This window comes from Chiloscyllium punctatum, chromosome 22 (assembly GCF_047496795.1).
Source record: "Chiloscyllium punctatum isolate Juve2018m chromosome 22, sChiPun1.3, whole genome shotgun sequence".
In the NCBI taxonomy this organism is placed as follows: domain Eukaryota; kingdom Metazoa; phylum Chordata; class Chondrichthyes; order Orectolobiformes; family Hemiscylliidae; genus Chiloscyllium; species Chiloscyllium punctatum.
Genome location: NC_092760.1, coordinates 49694692 through 49713653, shown reverse-complemented (window position 1 = coordinate 49713653; position 18962 = coordinate 49694692). Strand labels below are relative to the sequence as shown.

The window sequence follows — 18962 nt, the reverse complement described above, 5'->3', positions numbered from 1 at the left end:
CCTGTGACCTCTCCACCCTTGGACAAACTTTAACAGCAGTCGCAGTGGGACAGCATAATTTGTAATTTCCCACCCAGACCACACACTACCCTCACAACGAAGTATATGGTCAGTCCTTCTTCATTACTGGGTCAACTGTCTGAAACGTCTTACATTAGAGCATTATGATGCGGTCTTATCCCAGGGACTGCAGCAGGAGCAGACAGCAGCTCACAACCACCTCCTAAAGTGCAACAGGGAATGGGCAATATGTACTGTACTGGCTTTGCCAACAAAACCCTAATCTTATGAAATTTTTTTTCAAACCCTTGCAATAAACCTGGCTTTATTAATATAGTCATACAGTATAACAGTAAGGTTATGCTGAACTCCTAAAACACTAGTTGGCCTCAGCTAGAGTAATGTGTCCAGTTCTGGGTGTTGGACTTTTGGAAGGATGTGAAGGCAACAGAGAGAGAATAGTTTCAAGAATGAGGAATTTCAGTAATGAGATTAGATTAGAGAAGCCATGACTGCTCTCCTTAGAAAAGAGAAGGCTGAAAGGAGATCTGATTGAAGCATTCAAAATCATGAGAGGTCTTTGTGGGCGGCAAGGTGGCACAGTGGTTAGCACTGCTGCCTCACAGCGCCAGAGACCCGGGTTCAATTCCCGCCTCAGGCGACTGACTGTGTGAAGTTTGCACATTCTCCCCGTGTCTGCGTGGGTTTCCTCCGGGTGCTCTGGTTTCCTCCCACAGTCCAAAGATGTGCAGGCCAGGTGAATTGCCCATGCTAAATTGCCCGTAGTGTTAGGTAAGGAGTAAATGTAGGGGTATGGGTGGGTTGCGCTTCGGTGGGTCAGTGTGGACTTGTTGGGCCGATTTACACTGTAATGTAAATCTAATCTAAAAAAAAATCATGTAAATCTAATCTAGTCTTGTCAGAGTAAATAGGAAAAACATGTCACCACTTGTGAAACAAAAACAAGAGGGCAAAAATTTAAAATAATTAGTAAAAGAAGCAGAAGTGATAGGAGGAAAAACCTTTTTCAGAGCAAATGGTTAGGGTCTGATATGCACTGCCTGAGAATGTGGTGCAGACTGATTCAGTCAGGACATTCAAAGGGGAATTACTTGGTTATTTGATGGGAACAATGGGAGACTTACAGGAAGAATGCCACTGGATAAGATGCTCATTGGAAGAGCCAGCGAAGGTATTGTAGGCTGAATGGCCTCCTTTTGTTCTGTGACAATCCAATTCTGTGACCCTGAGATCATTCTTGAACTGTTTGATTTTGGAGGAATCATGTTTAAGTCTATCCAAATGTGGGAGCTATGTATTATATAGCTTGCTGTGCTTTTTTTGTACCTGGACAGGTCAGTCAATTGTCTCAGTAAGAAATATAGACTTTTCTTCTAGTTGCAAACCGACAGTCTCAATAGCATCAGACGGACTGCAGCATTTTCAAGTAGCAGCGCATAAACACCTCCTATAGTGCAATAGTGAATGGGCAATTTGTACCTGTCTTCCCAACAAAACCCTTATCCTATGAAAATCCAAACATAATAGAAGAAAACTTTCCAAGAAATATCTTGGCCTGGTTACAATTACCAGTAATAATCTCAGAAAAAAAAATGATATTCCTCAAATAGTTAAATTTAAAAAAGGGTGGCTCCCAAGTAAACCTTTCAGGCATTACAACGTAACATTTGGAGAAATTGTGCCTTTTAACCCTCAACAAGTTTGGCCAGCCTGAGTAGAAACGTTACTTTATATGGGAGAAAGTGAGGAATGTAGATGCTGAAGATCAGAGTCAAAAAGTATGGTGCTGGAAAAGCACAACAGGTCAGGCAGCATCCAAGGAACAGGAGAGTTAATGTTTCGATCTTAAGCTCTTCATCAGGAATGTTGTGAAGAGCTTAATCTCTTTATAAAACTATTAATTCCTCATATAATAAAGGATTGCATTCTAATAAATTATTACCTGAAAGAGCCATCCAAGTTGGATCTATGAATAAAACTCAGTTTTGCATCTGCCCAGTAAAGTTTCTGTTCCTCTATGTCAATTGTCAGTCCATTTGGCCAGTAAATATTAGTGTCCACAATGACAGAACGACTGCTACCATCCATGCCAGCTCGTTCAATTCTTGGTATTTCTCCCCAGTCTGTCCAATACATGTACCTGTAAAAATATACAGAATGGAAATAAGAACTTGCAAATGGATAAGGTCTTGTCTTCTGCTTTAAATTTTACTCAATTTCTGTTCAGTGTACAAGATATAAAAAGCATCATGAAAAGACACTGCGTATTTTACAAGTTATGTACAACAGAATTACAGTCATTAAAATAATTCTTATTTAGTAGTTACCCAACTTTATCCATAAAAATGGTGAAAAGCTATCTTGTACAAAGTACACGTTCTAACTATTTGCATACCTAGTTTATACTAAATATTCTAAACAGTAATGGTATTGGAATTAAGTTTGGATCACTCATTTTCTTTTCCAAAAATTGTTCACTAATTAATGGAGAAGGTGGCCGCGTGCTAATGTCAGTGAACATAGTAACCAAAAGCCCAAAATTTTGCTTTCAAATCCTACCACAGCAGCTGGTCAAAATTTAAAGCAGTTAATAAATCTGGAGAATAAAGCTAATCTTGGTTCTGGTAACCATGTCAATTATCATCGCTTGTTGTTAAAAACTCATATGGTTCCATTATATCTTTTCGGGAAGGAAATCCTTCATCTTTACCTAGTCCCATAGCAGCATGTTCAACTCTTATATTTGGGGTAGGGGAAGCTCATCTGCTGTGTGGTTTGTGCCTGCTACAGCAGCCAGGCAAGCAGGGAGAGCTGCAGGCATAGCAGGGACACCATTCCTCAGGCGTGATGTTCAGATGCTGCCTTTAGGTACCAACAGATCCTACTATCTATAGGAAACTGGAAGCCGATTGGAAAATGCCAGTTGACCTCTTTTATTTGTCCTCATGTAGCCCTAACTGAGCCAGACAGAAGCTAAAATGGCCCCGTAGTGGATGGAACCAGCAAACCATCCAGTGGAGATATATTTAGCTCCCTTCCAAGCCTGACGTAGACAGGAAGATGCACATTTTGGTAGATAGGTGGGTGGATGGATAGATAAATGGGTGGGTGGAGAGACAGACAGACAGGTAGCAGCATAAATAGAACAAGAGAGAAAAAGCAGCACTTGATTTTGATATCTGCATAACTGTTTAATGATACTATGTAGATTGGTCAAGGTCACAGAAAGTAGACAATGCTTATCAAATTATAAAGGGCTACTTTCAAAACAAAATAAATCAAATGTTCAAATTTTGCTAGTTATTCTAAATTCCTATTTGTTGCTGTGCTATATTAATCGTCACTGATTGATTGATTAAATGAACAGGCAACTTCAAGCAATTTCTGTACAATTTTGATAATCAAACAATTGGACCTACAGGACAGATGTTTGGGTTACTTGTTTTCCATCTGCCTCTCTCTCCAACTGGGAAAATACCTTTCTTCAAATTGGTGCTTCCACACACACCTCCTCAAAAAAGTAGCTTGCCCAAGGTCAGAGCAAATGGGAAACAATCCAATAAATCATGTCCCAATACTTCATGTTCTGGCATGTTGAAACACTGGAAAATCCATTGGCTTTTCTTAAAATACATTTTATGGACAAATCTTAATTTTGATTATGACTGAAAGAAAAAAATTCAGGTTGTTGAAGATTTTCTTCCTGCACTCATCAGGACAGATGCAAGAATAGCAAATTTCAAACTGAGCAACAATTTATAAACTGCACGAGAAAAGAGAACTGGTTGGAAAATCTACTCTGCTTAATCAATGTGTTGCTATGTGTGAATGCAGCAGGGAGTTATGTCAAAAATGCTTTTGTTTCATTCACAACAGGCATAATACACAGACATTTCCTTTTGCCAGTGAAGGAGAACTCCCTGCGTATAAATATTGTTTTAAAAATAAAATATACTAAACACAAATGGGAGGAAAACAAGAATTAGAAGTAGATTAATTCAAAATGAGAAATGATAAAGCTTGTGGGAGTGACATACAGGCCCTCTAACAGCAATCACCAAGTGGATGAAGTACAAGGAATAAATAATGGAAGCTTATTTAATCATGGGGACTCACATGTCAAGACTGGGAAAAACGATTAGAAAGGCAAAAGCTGAGGAATTTGTAAAATGCAGACCATTCTGCAAAGAGAAAAATGGGTCTGAGACTAGTATTTTCAACTTAAATAAGGTCATTCTTCGAGACCACAACAGCAGAGAAGTGAACTGGAAAATTAGGTTGATGAATGGACCAATTAAAATGAAGTAGAAGGCATTGAATAGAGACATTCCAATGAGAAAGAAAAATTCCTAGGGGAGGACCCAGTATCCATGTTTAAGGAAAAAGTTAAAAATAATATCAAACTTAAAGAAAAATCATTTAATCGTTCAAATGTGGGTAGCAGGTCAGAAAACCAGATAGAATATTAAAAACTGTAAAGAATGGCTAAAAGATTAATACAGAGGGAAAAATTAAAATATATTACAAAGTTAGCTAGAAATATAAAATAAGATATTGAGAATTTTTAAAAATGATATCTATTAAGGGAGAGGGTTAAAGAGATGAACTCTGATCCTAAAGAAGGCAAGTCTGAAGAATTCACGACCAAAACTACAGAGTTGACAGCTGAACTAAAGAGATATTTTGTGTCAATCTTTACTGTGGAATGTACAACTAATATCTACAAATAGCTGTAACTGGAAACAGAATAGAAAGAGGAACTAAAGAAAGTTATACTCATCAAGGAAGAGATAGTGAGCAAATCGTTGGAACTGTGGGTTGACAAATCCCTGGGCCCTCCTGGACTTCATCCTTGGGTTTAAATGAAGATTAAGTTTCAAGGAAAGATCCATTGGACCAGAAATAGTGTATTTGTGGCTTTCATTCAAGAAGGGAGGGAGACAGAAAGCAAGAAACTACGCCCAGTTAGCATAACACCTGTCAAAGGGTAAAGGGTATTTTTAAAGATTGTTTTGTCATACAATTCACTTCGGAAAGTTCAATGTCATCAGTGAGATTGTGAGAAGGCAGTGTTTGGTGAAACCAGAACTTTGGGGTGATTGGGCATTCATGCTCACATGTTAATGTGCATCTGCACAGTTCCAATCCCTATATGTATTTATGTCATGTACAGATGTCCACACTGTGCATGTGCACAGAACAGGCATACAGTTTTGAAATAGGAACTGAATGGAGACATGGGGAGAAATGCAGAGGGTGTTTTGGGGAGTGAGAGCAACAAAAGAATGGATAGGGATGGTAGAATGGCTGTTAGAGGGAAACAACAGGTAGGTGTTGGGGTCTGGGGTGAGGGGAGTTGTGAAAAACAGAGAATGGCCCTCACTCCCCACAGCACCAGTTTCAAGATTGTGTGCCTGTTCTGTGCACATGCAGAGTGTGGACATCTGTACATGACATTAGGGATTGGAACTGTGCAGATGCACATTAACATGTGAGCATGAATGCCCACCCAAAGTTTTGGTGTCACCAAAAACTGCCTTCTCACAATCTCACTGATGACATTAAACTTTCCTAAGTGAATTGTATGACGAAATAATATTTAAAAATACCTTAATCCTTTTGACAGATGTTATGTTAACTGGGCGTAGTTTCTTGCCTTCTGTCTCCCTTCTTTCTTGAATGAAAGCCTTACATACACTATTTCTAGTCTAGTGGATCCATTCTCTCCCTTCCCCTCGATCTCTTCTCCTCCCCAGCCCAAATGACAAAGTCATGCATGCAGACACATTTCAATTAATCATAATCATTTCCCTACAGCATACAGTGAATGTTATTCAGTGTCAGCAAATGCAGTTTTGCGAGAAAGGGAAATTATATTTAACCAATTTGCTGGAGTTCTTTGAAGAAGTAACATGTTGTGGATAAAGGGGAACAAGTGGATGTACTTTACTTAGATTTTCAGAAGGCATTTAAAAAAGTAACATATCAAAGGTCATTGTGGAAAATAAAGGCTTATGGTGTTGAGGTAACATATTAGCATGGATGGAAGATTAGGTAGCTAACAGGAAACAGGTTAGGTTTAAAGAATCATACAGCACAGAAACAGACCCTTTGGTCCAAATCGTCCATGCTGACCAGACATCTCAATATGACCTAATCCTATTTGCCAGCATTGGCCATGTCCCTCTAAACTCTTCTTATTCATATATCCACCAGATGCCTTAAGTATCGTAATTGTACCAGACTTCACCACTTCCTCTGGTAGCTCATTTCAGACATGGACCAATGGGTTATTTTCTGATTAGCACGACGTAATGAATGGCATGCCACAGGGATCAGTGCTGGGTCACAATGTTTTACATTTTCTTTTCATTCATCCATGGAATGTACAGATTACTGGCCCAGCCAGCATTTACTGCCCATCTCTACTTGTTCTTAAGGAGGTGATGAACTGCCTTCTTGGAATTTCCGTAATTCATTTGGTTGTAGGTAGACTCACAATGCTGTTAAGATGGGAGCTCCAGGATTTTGACCCAGCAACAGAAATGGAATTATATTTCCATGTTAGGATGACGAGTGGCTTGGAGCAGACCTTGCAGGTGGTGGTGTTCCCACGTATCTGCTGCGCTTGTTCTTCTTGATAGTAGTATCATAATTTGGAAGGTTTTGTTTAAACATCTTTTGTGAATTTCTACAATGTTTTATGTTGATGGTTCTCATAAGCATCGGTATTAGAGGAACTGAATGTTTAGGGGTGTGCTGCCAATCTAGCAGGTTGCTTTGTCTTGGACAGTGTCAATTTCTTGGATTTTGGTGGAATTGAATTCAAGTGGGGAATATTCATCACAGTCCTGACTTATCTTTTGCTGATTTGGTTAAAGGCTTTGAGGACCTGCCAGCACTCGTCCCATATCCCTCCAAACCCTTCCTATTCATATACCCACTCAAATGCCTCTTAAATGTTGCAATTGTACCAGCCTCCACCACTTCCTCTTGCAGCTCATTCCATACCCGTACCCCCCTTTGTGAAAAAGTTTCCCCATAGGTCTCTTTTATATCTTTCCCCTCTCACCCTAAACCTTTGCCCACTAATTCTGAACTCCCCGACCCCAGGGAAAAGCCTTTGCCTATTTATCCTATCCATGCCCCTCATAATTCTCTAAACCTTTATAAGGTCACCCCTCAGCCTCCAATGCTCCAGGGAAAACAGCCCCAGCCTGTTCAGCCTCTCCTTATAGCTCAAGTCCTCCAACCCTGGCAGTGTCCTTGTAAATCTTTTCTGAACCCTTTCAAGTTTCACAACATCTTTCCGATAGGAAGGAGACCAGAATAGCACGCAATATTCCAACAGTGGCTTAACCAATGGGATATCTGGTCGGCATGGACGGGTTAGACTGAAGGGTCTGTTTCCATGCTGGACATCTCTATGACTCTATGAGTCAGGAGGTGAATTGCTCTTTGCAGGATACTTAGCTTCTGACCTGTCTTTGTAGCCACAGTAATTAGTCCAGTTCAGCTTCTAGCCAATGACAAACCGAGGAGGTTGGTAGTGGGTGATTCAGGGTTGGTAAGGCCATTGAATTTCAACTGTTACATTCTTTCTTGTTAGAATTGATCACTGTTTATCATTTTATTACATAAACATCAGTGCATCACGTCAGCCCAAAATTGGATATTGTCCAGGTCGTGCTGCATTTGGACATGGACTGCTTCAGTCACAAATTGTACTGATCATTGTGCAGTCATCAGCCATCAGCAAACATCCTCACTTCTAACATTATGATGGAGTACAGGTTAATGACGAAGCAGCTGAAGATGGTTGAGCCAAGGACACTACCTTGAGGAAGTCCTGCACTGAAATCCTGAAGTTGAGTCGACTGACCTCCCGTGACCATAACCATCTTCCTTTATGCCAGATGCCACTCCAAATAGTGGAAGTTTTTCTCCTGGTTCTCATTGTTTCTAATTTTGCTTAATGCTACACTTATTCAAATGCAGCCTTGATGTCAAGGGCTGTCACTCTCATCTCTAGAATTCACCTCAATTGTCCATGTTTGAATCAAGGTTGTAATGAAATCAGGAGCTGATTGATTCTCATTTTGAATTCTGCCAGAGCCAGTGAGCAGGTTATTGCTGAGTATTGATAGCACTATTGCTGACACCCTCTGTTACTTTACTAATGATTGAGAGTTGACTAATAGGACAGAAGTTGGCTGGGTTGGATCTTTCTGCCTTTATGTGTACACCAGACACACCTGAACAATTTTCTACATTGTCAGTTGTATGCAATGCTACAGTTGTACTAGAACAGCTTGGCTAGGGGCACGGGAAGTTCTGGAGCATGTTTTCAGTATTATTGTTGGAATTTTGTTGGGGCCCATAGCCTTTGCAGTATCCAGTGTCTCCACCTGTTCCTTAATGTCATGTGGAGCAAATCAAATAGGCGGAATCATGGCTAGAATAAATGCTGGGAGAAGGTCATGATGGATCATCTACTTGCCACTTCTGGCTAAAGATTGTTGAGAATGCTTTCGCTTTACTTTTGTGCTGATGATCGAGGATCAGGATATATGTGCATCCTCCTCCTCCAGTGAGTTATTTAAATGTCCACCACCATTCACAACTGAATATGAAAGACTGTAGAGCTCATATCTGATCCATTGGTTATGGATTTGCTTAGCTCTATCTACCTCTTGCTGCTTATGATGATTGGTATGCAAGTAGTCCTGTTCTGTAGCTTCACCAGATTATATATCATTATGCTTTTGATATTTCAATGTTCACATAAATGATTTGGATTAAAAGACCTAAATTTGATAATGCCAGACAAAGTTAGAAAAATATGCTATAAAGAGGATAGGAGGAGGCCATAAAGAATGCGGGTAGGTTAAGTGAGTGGCCAAAGATCTGGGAGAATGTAATATAAGGTGTGAAAACGAGACTGGCCATTTTGGCAGGAAGAGTAAAAGAAGCAGCACATTATCTAAATGATGAGAAGTGGTAGAGCTTGGAGACGTAGAGATATCTAGGTGTCTAAGTGCACGAATCTCAAAAGATTAGTATTGAGGGAGAGCATGTAATTAAGAAAGCTAAAAGAACATTACTGTTTATTGCAAGCGGAATTGAATACAAAAGTAGGGAGGTTATGCTTCAGTTTTACAGGACACTGCTAAGACCGCATTTGACGGCGTACAGTGTTCGTCACTTTATTTAAAGAAGAATGTAAAAGTATCAGAAGCAGTTCAGAAGTTTACGAGACTAATAGCTGGAATGAAAGGCTATCGTATGAGGAAAGATTGCACAGGCTAGGCTTGTATCCATTGAAGTTTCAAAGAGTAAGAGGCGACTTGATTGAAACAAGATCAAAGGCTCTTGACTGGACAGATGTGGAAAGGATACCTCCTTTTGTGAAAAATGTGGAACCAGGGATCAGCATTTTAAAATAAGGGGTTTACCAATTTAATACAGATGAGGAAAACAGGTTTTCTCTGAGGGCAATAAATTTTTGGAACTCACTTCTGAATAAGTTGGTGGAAATGGTTTTTAATTATTTAATGTAGAAGTAGATAGATTCTTTGTAAACAACTGGATGAAAGGTTATCGGGGTTTACAGAAATCTAGAATTCAGATTACAGTCTGATCATCTGTGATCTTATTAAATAGAGGTTCAGGGGTCAAATGGCAGCACTCTTGCCAACTCAAATTTTTGTATTGTCACAGTCAAATAATTGAGCAATGCAGCACTGTTATAATTGATTAACACTTTACATGGGAGTGAAATCATATTTGACTATTAACATTACTCAAAATCCTCCCAAATTACAAGGCCATTTCTTAATCTATTAATTCATTCCTGTATGCTTTACTCAGAGGCATGTACTTATCTCAGTAACTGGTTGAAAGATTTAAACATGGTGACAGTAATGAACAGTAGTTTCAGATAGCTCCTGATCATTCACATATTTTTTGATCCATAACTATTATTAAACTGAAAATATAACTGGAGGGTGCAGGGATTTTTCTGCTACTAACTTACGTGCTGTAATTTCACTTAGTTTTGTGCACCTTAAATCTGTTTTCTCTCATAAGCTAAATATAAGAAAGGATTTTAAATGACAGATTTCCGGCTGAAACCAAATTCAATGTCTCTACAAAAGCAAATCCAGCAGTATTAGCTTTCACTGAATCCTTTTGAGCTCGATTTCTTGTACAAACACGCATTTCATTTTGAAGTTTAAACCAGTTCTATATATCACATTAATGTGAATTAACTTCAATCTCTACGTGCAGCACAGATAGGTAGCAAATTATTATGTTATTGAAACTTTTAGAGCCCTAAATGCTTCCAACACAACCAATCACAGTTCAGAATTTCACTACAGGTTTTTTTCTTTATTGCATTGTACTTGGAAATGAACTGCTTCTCGTGACAACTGGAAATGTTCTTGTTCCTGTTAGACTAAACATGGACAATAGTTTTAAAGGATACAAAGTCTTTCCCCCATCCTGGGTGCTCATTTTGCAGAATAAGTCATGAAAAGTAATCCAACATTGATTCATTATGGCTTACCGAGACTCTCACATGAATGTACAAGAAAGGGGAAGAAAGAATTCAAATTATATTTTCAAAGACTTGTTATTTGTATCCTGATTCTTATAACATGGTTGGTCAATCATATCATAAATCCAGCTGCAATCTACTCTTGTGCTGAATCATTAAATATTGTATCCAAATTTCATCATATTTTGGATGTTCCTGGCTACTTTAATACCTTAAAATGTTCTAAAGCAGCTGATAACAAAGGGATTTGACACCAGAAAAGGTGATGCGGTGCTGGATGTTGGTATCCTCAGCTCCTGAGGAAAAGATACTTAGTCTTACAGAAGCCTGGAATCACTGCTGCAGGGATGTGGAGACATCAGTGTCCTGACACCTTAGTCAGTGCAACTTGTCATTCTTCTCTAATGCTCACATTAACAGGACAGACATTGAATTACCACCAGTAACTGTTGGCTGCAACGCCTTCTGCCTCTTGTGTCTTGCCAGATCCCTCCCCTGCCACAAGGAATGGCCCAACCTCACACCAAATGACACATCCATGATCTCCTCAGATGAGGATGCCAAGACATCGGATGGTCCCTCAGCAATTCTGTCTCCTGGACTCCTGGCAGCACGGATGATACACAATGTGGAATCACACTCTAGTGAATTGTGACCATTTTAAAAGAACAAAATACTTGCATCCCTAGGTCTCTTTGTTTGGCAACACTCTAACCACTGGCAGTCAGAAGACTGCTAGAGTCCAAGCACCTGCTGAACCCTGACAGATGATGACCCTGCGGTTTCAGTGATGAGGGATTTCATTCTTGCACACAGGGAGAAGGAGCAACAGTGACAGGCAGATGAACAGGAGGCACTGGTCTTCATAGTGGAGAAGCTAGAGCAATGCACAGCCTGCCATCACCCAGACTCTGCAACACTGCAGCCAGTTCAGAGAATGTCAGTGTGCCTCCACACACAGGTTTGCAGTTGCCATGGAGTCAACGCGGGTGGCTTGGTGGCTCAGTGGTTAGCACTGCTGCCTCACAGTACCAGGGACCCAGGTACGATTCCAGCCTCAGGTGACTGTCTGTATGGTGTTTGCACCTTCTCCCACTGTCAGCGTGGGTTTCCTCCAGGTGCTCCAGTTTCCTCCCACAATCCAAAGATGTGCAGGTTAGGTGGATTGGCCATGCTAAATTGTCCATAGTGTTCAAGAATGAGTAGGTTAGGTGCATTATTCAGGGGTAAATGTGGAGTTATAGGGTAAGGGAATGGGTCTGGTGTTTAGAGGTTCATTCTGGCCTGTTTCTGGAGGCCAGTGACCAATGGTGTGCCACAAGGATCGGTGCTAGGTCCACTGCTTTTCATAATTTTTATAAATTATTTGGATCGGAATATAGGAGGTCTGGTTAGTAAGTTTGGAGATGACACCAAAATAGGTGTAATGGACAATAAAGATGACTTTCTCAGAGTACGACGGGACCTTGATCAGATAAGGCCAACGGACCAAGAAGTGGCAGATGGAGGTTAATTAGATAAATGTGAGGTCTTGCATTTTGGTAAGGCAAACCAGAACAGGCTTTATACAGGTAATGGTAAAGCTCTGAGGAGTGTTGCCAAACAAAGAGACCTAGGGATGTAAGTATTTTGTTCTTTTAAAATGGTCACAGGGAGACGGGATGCTGAAGGTGGTGTTTGGCACCCTTGTATTCATTGATCAGAACAACTAAGTATAGAAGTTGGGATGTCACGTTGCATATTGGTCAGGCCACTTCTAGAATTCTGCAGATAATTCAGGCCGACCTTCTATAGGAAAGATGCTGTTAAACTTGAGAGGGTGCAGAAAAGATTGACAAGGATGTTGCCAGGATTGGAGAGTTTGAGTTAAAAGGGATAGGCTGAATAGACTGGGGCTTTTTTCCCCTTGGAGTTTTGGAGGCTGAGGGGTGAACTTATACAGGATTTTAAAATCAGGAGGGGCACGGTTACGGTGAATAGCTAAGGTCTTTTAACTACAGTGGGAGAGTCCAAAATTAGACAGCATAGGTTTAAGGTGAGAGGGAAAAGATTTAAAAAGGACCTGATGGGTAACTTTTTCAAATAGAGAGAGAGAGAGAGAGAGAGAGAGTGTGTGTGTGATGTCTGTATAGAACGAGCTGCCAGAGGAAGTGGTGGGTACAATTACAACACTTCAAAAGACATCTGGATGAGTATATGAATAGAAAGGGTTGACAGCCAAAAGCTGGCAAATAGGACTAGGTTATATCAGGATGTCTGGTCAGTATGGACAAGTTGGACTGAAGAGTCTGTTTCTGTGCTGCATGACTCCATGACAGGCCCGGGGAGCCTGAAGGGGCTGTATGAGAGCCGCCAACACCATTGCTCCATTACCCTATTTACTGTACCTCAAGATAAAGGCAAAGTAAGAATGGATAGGATACATCTAACCTAGTCCAGGTAACCCCCCACATCACAAGACACTTAACTGGAGGAATATCTACACACAGGCCTTCACTTGGTTGACAGAGGTGTTCAAGCCCTCCACCACTAGTGTCTCACAGCAGGAAGAGGGAAAGGAACAGAAAATTGTATTAGGGCCATGTGGAGGCAATACTTAAAAATATCATGTAAATAATTTGTTTTCCATGCAATGTTATGTATGTCATTTTTAAATAAACTTCTGTGGAAAAGTATTTTTTTATTTCAAAAACCCTTGCTTTTCACCCTTCAAGTTTTTGTCGCTTTAAGGTCTAGATATCCAGTGTGCGCTCTATCATCATTCCTTCAGCTTTAATGAGACCCAGTGGTTGAAGGTGTATGATGAACACCAAATATCCTATGGAATCAGGGACTGCAATGTGTGTAAGGCATCAGCTCAGCCTGACATCTTAAGCCCCACCCACTGCTTCACAACAGCCAAACAAACAATAGGCAATGTGTGCAGGAGTGTAAATCGGATGGAGATCCCCAGCTGTGACAGTGACATTGAAATGGTGCAGAATGACTGGGAAGTAGGTATTCTCCATGCGTAGGTTGTGAGGATATCCTATTCTGGCAGCCAATGTTGTTCCCACATTAATACCCAGCACACAGTTGCAGAATCACTCAGTCACAAATCTGTTCTTGCGAATCCCTGCACAGGTGTTCTCCTCAACATTGTGCTATCCACGTGCTTTATGATTGGAACAAGAGCAAGTAGACCTCTGCCAGTGACTCTTGGCCTCAACATATACCGATGAGACTGCCAACAGAACCCTCTTATTTCTCGATGCCCAGTCTGTCAACCCCCACAGACATCACACTTCTCTAGGTCATCACCCAATCTATGTATATGCACCTACAACTGCCAATTTTTTTCAATTCCCTTTCTCTCAGTCTGTTCCCCTGGACCCCTTCCTCCTTAATTCCGGTGAATGGAGGTGACAGGACAACTGTGGCTCACACTGACGTGCCTGACCTGCCAGCACTGCCCTCAGCTCCTGGTAGCCCAAACTCCTCCCAGAGAGTGTCATATCTATCCCATGGACGGGCCCCTGTGGAGATCAAGGAATGATCACGAACCATTCCCTGTAGCATGGAGGCATGAATCCCTTATGCAAGGCCAACCTGACCAGACTCCTGACTTTGCCAAAGCTTGTATAAGAGCTGATCTTGACAAACCACACTGGACTCCCTGACTGACAGGCGCCCCCACAGATTTCACAGCGGTCCACCCCACTTGGACTTTGAGACTGCTTGCTGCTGATGCTGTGTGTTTGACACAAATGCCAAGGCTGTGTAGTACAGGTGCTAGACAGACATGGTATACTGACATACAACAATTTGCACATATTCTTGACTTCTGTATGGTAAAGCCACCTGTCTGATTATGACTGCATTGATTGCCAATGCAAGGTATAGCTGGGCAAGGTAAGGTAGGCATGCTGTGGCATTGTAGATTGGCATCAGGTGAGAGTGCACTGAGAAAGCAAGGGGGCTCCTCTGGTAAGCAGCCTGGTCCACACTGTGGAATGGGTTACTTTCCCTATGTGGTACCTGTATACTGCTTGTTGCCAGCATACTCAGTCATACAAGTCTGCCCTTGCAGGGTACAGTGGCAGTACTCTGGAGGATGTTGGCAATGGCTCCCTCAAAGTGGAGTGCCAACGTCCATGGTGAAAGGGCATGTGTGGCTAGTACTCATGGATCATGCCCTACTCTTTAGTTTGGCTATAGGCAAGATAGAATTGGATCAGGGATGCTGGCGGGTTTATCATGCCAATAAGTTGCTCTGCTTTCCATGTCACGTTTTCTCAATATTAGTTTTTATGAAGAGTTTGGTAAAACCTGAGGCAAACAGAATTGTTAACAAAGCCTTTAACAACCAAGAATGAGCATCAATTGGGAACCTGCTGCTGCTAATGAAAATCTTACCACGATGCTTGAAAAAAACTGTACAAGATGCTAATTCTTGATCATCTTGCCTAATTCTGTCACACAGCTCACCATCACCCATGTCATTCAGAGCATGGGAAGATTGCCCAAAGTCTTCATGGAAAAGGCCATGCAATGTTGAAAAACCATATAGTTAAATAAAAACTGCCTTCAGTATCACATACACAAATTATTTCAGAATTCTCCACCACAGAGTATTGCTAAAGGAAAATCTACAAATGAGTGGGAGAGGGAAATTTTAAACAGAATAGGAGTGAGTAGGAAAAGAAGGTTAAATTTTCTGGCTGTGTAGAAAAACACCAGTATGTACTGTTGTCAAAATGTCATGTAACATTCCATGATGCCACTGATGACACTGTTACTCTAGATTTCAGGACAGTTTTTTCCTCCAAACATACAATAACTGATTAAGTTTCCTAGTTTATATAAAGGAAAGTCTAAAAATGAGCAAGAAATGAATTTGTGCCCTTTGCCAGACCAAATTGTGTTGCACGTTGAACTTAAAAATACTAATAATCCTCTTTTTGCAGGTTCCATTCAGGAGACTGTCATGAGGAAGAATGAGGTTTTTCTTAAAAAAAAAGAGATTTTAACAAATTTTCTAAAACAGTGATTATGGCAAAAGTTCAACAGTTTCATTAGATCTGCTTCCTATTTCTATACAGCCTCAGAGACACACCGCCTAAGGATTTGCATAGTTGGTTTTCATTAGGGACTTTCCATTTTAAACTGCACATCCAGTACCTAAGCCAATTCATAATTACAACTATCCTTCAACTTTTGTCACAAAACACATTAGAGAAGCTCTCAAAGAGAAAAAACAAATTCACATGTATATAGTGTTTTGCATGATGCATGTGCAACCAGTATTACAATGTACAAAACTTTGCACATGACAAAGGTCTTCAACAGCAATGAGATAATTATCAGGTCATTTATTTTAGTGAGGAGGGTTGAGGGACAAACAGTGGCCAAGCTAATGAGAACTTCCTTCTCCCGATATATACTATTAGTGGTGAACAATGACCACTGGATCTTCACTACATAAAATACAATATTGTATTTTTTTCCTAAACTGGCAGATTTGAATTTTGTCATCAAGGTGAGGCCATTGAGTGCTTCAGCATGGAATATTTATTTAGTTTTGACATCCAGAGAAAACATCAAATATTACTATATCAAATGTATATTTGGTCTACCATTCTTTTCCTATCTTTGATGTACGATACTGGAATTGAAGATAGTTTGCCTCTTCTCTAGTTCGATGAGCTTTAAGCATGGTTGAGAAGTTCAATGTGTGATTGCAGAGACTGCCTCATTTGATACTGGTGGTATTTGATGAGAAGATGGAGATTTGGAGGTTTGTGACTCTGTCCAATTCCTCAATCGCATCTCTACATGTTCCTGAAGTAGTCTCTTCGCATGATTGGTGCATTCCCAAATGATCCCGCTCCATTTTGGTTGGCCACAAACCAGGGATTTCCATGTGACAGTGGGGGCATTTGACATTGTTTTGGATGTTTCAAGTTTATCCTTAAAGCATTTCTGCTACCACCCTCTGTGTTCCCTGCTACAGTCAAGATCCGTGCAGTTGCTGAAGGAGTCTGGTGTCAGGCATACAAACGACTTGTCCCATCCAACAGAACTGGTTATGAGTGATTAGCGCTTCAGTCCTGGGGAGTATGCCTCTTGGACTGCCTATCTTGCCTTTGGATTTTGAAGATCTTGTGAAGATATTGCCAATGGCATTTCTCCAATGATTTGAGGTGCCTGCTGTAGGTTATCTAAGTTTCTGAAGTATTATTGAGTTAAGGGATCACTGCTGCCCAATATACTACTTGGGTTTAACATTCTGATTCACAAATATGTATTTTCTTAGTTTACTGAAGGCTGAACTTGCACAATTGGAGGCAATGAAGAATTTTGTTTGTCTAGGTCTACCCCTGTTGAGAGGATGCCCCCAAGATTTGGAAATTGGGTATTTTTTTTAGACATCTTGCTGTTGATCTTAGTTCATGGGGAAGTGTTTTGCCATAGGAAATGGTTGATACAGAGACTTCACATACTGTGGAGAAGGAGTTGACAATAACTTGGTCCTCAGTTTCGGAGTGAGCACAGACATAAGCACCATCTGCATACTAACATTCTTTTACTGAAGTTAAGGTCATTTTAGGTTTGGAAAGAATATGAAGTATTGCTAAATTAGGCATGTAGGTAGTCATTGTGCTCCTCCTATTTTAACAACTTGGACGAACTGGACAACTGTAATGTAGATGACCCATTTTACTTTGGAATGATAAATATGGAATTCTTTTGTAATTCAGTCTAAACACTAACTTTATCCTTCAATGTTGCTACAAAGCCACCTTAAATCTAGAATGCAGTACAGTACTTAAGGTAGCAGTTGACCCAAACTCAAAAACGCAACCTCCAACAACAGTCACTCTTATTTGGAGACGCAGATAGTATGGACCAGATTATCACCCGTTTTGTTCTGTCAATATTTACTCTTTCAGAACTTGATCATGGATAGCCAATTTAACTTAGTGCTCACATTCACAGATTTACACCACATACATCTAGTATAGATCTGAACACTACTCTGTACTTGAAAGAATTTGATTAAAATACCTACATTTCAAAACTTTTTTCAAATGTATTACTTGTACAGATGATGCATTGTGTTTTCTATTACCTACAAGGCGATCGGAAAAATGAACAAACCGCCATAACTGTTGTTTGAAGTGTACAATTTCACCGGCATTACGGAACAGATGTTAAATCTATACATTTTCTTCAGGTCCTATTGGAAGGATGTTGTGAAACTTGAAAGAGTTCAGAAAAGATTTACAAGGATGTTGCCAGGGTTGGAGGATATGAGCTATAGGGAGAGGTAGAATAGGCTAAGCCTGTTTTCCCTGGAGCATCGGAGACTGAGGGATGACCTTATAGAGGTTTATAAAATCATGAGGGGCATGGATAGGACAAATGGACAGAGTTTTTTTTCTCCTCGGTGGGGGAGTCCAGAATTAGAGGGCATAAGTTTAGGGTGAGAGGGGAAAGATATAAAAGAGACCTAAGAGGCAACTTTTCCACACAGAGAGTGGCACATGTATGGAATGAGCAGCCAGAGAAAGTAGTGGAGGCTAGTACAAGTGCAACATTTAAAAGGCATCTGGATAGGTATATGAATAAGGAAGGGTTTGGAGGGATATGGGCCAGGTGCTGGCAAGTAGGACTATTTTAGGTTAGGATATCTGGGTGGCATGGACGAATTGGACTGAAGGGTCTGTTTCCGTGCTGTTAGTCTCTATGACTATATATGGGTTTAGAGGCATAGATCATTACACCATAACATTATTTGAAAGGAGTGCTTATTTTATAACAGGATTTTTAAAAATCACTCTGTGCACACTTGTGCATCATGAACAGTTCTGGTTAAATACAAACTTGTAACTATTATTTCCATTATTTATTTATTTGAACGATCCAAATTTTAGAACATTAAGAATTTTAACAAACCAGTTGGAATCTCAAGCACAATAACCAAATATTCACTGTTTTACAAATGCTGATAGTACTGTGCTTGGTTATGAGAAATTGGAAATGGTGCAGAAGAGATTTACAAGGATTGAACCCTGTGGTATTCTATTTACCAAAACACCTTTCTGCTATCATACGCTGGACTGGCAGTAACTTCACAGCTGATCTGATAACCACTAAGGTGTGAAAGGATGTGCTGGACCTTCCAGTTTGAATTTCAACACTCCAAATTGTCTCTGCTGGCATCTGTAACAGAACTTCAATGACCTTCATTGAGTAAACATAGATTAAGAAATCTAATTCTGCCAATTTATGCAAAGTACTCTAGCAATTTCTGTCATTGTGCTCTGGGCTGTATTAAACATCTTAAGGATAACGGCAGCAAATGCATGGAAACACTACCACCTGCAAGTTAGCCTCC

At 40.4% G+C, this 18962-nt stretch overlaps 1 protein-coding gene across 1 annotated transcript in view; it reads right to left on the bottom strand.

The window, feature by feature from the left end:
- The window catches only part of lrp5 (low density lipoprotein receptor-related protein 5), a 206997-nt gene that overhangs the window by 151124 nt on the left and 36911 nt on the right, over positions 1–18962 (bottom strand). Inside the window, exon 3 of the mRNA XM_072592257.1 lies at positions 1964–2161. Coding sequence (XP_072448358.1) covers positions 1964–2161 — 198 coding nt within the window. The remainder of the gene's footprint in view (positions 1–1963; positions 2162–18962) is intronic.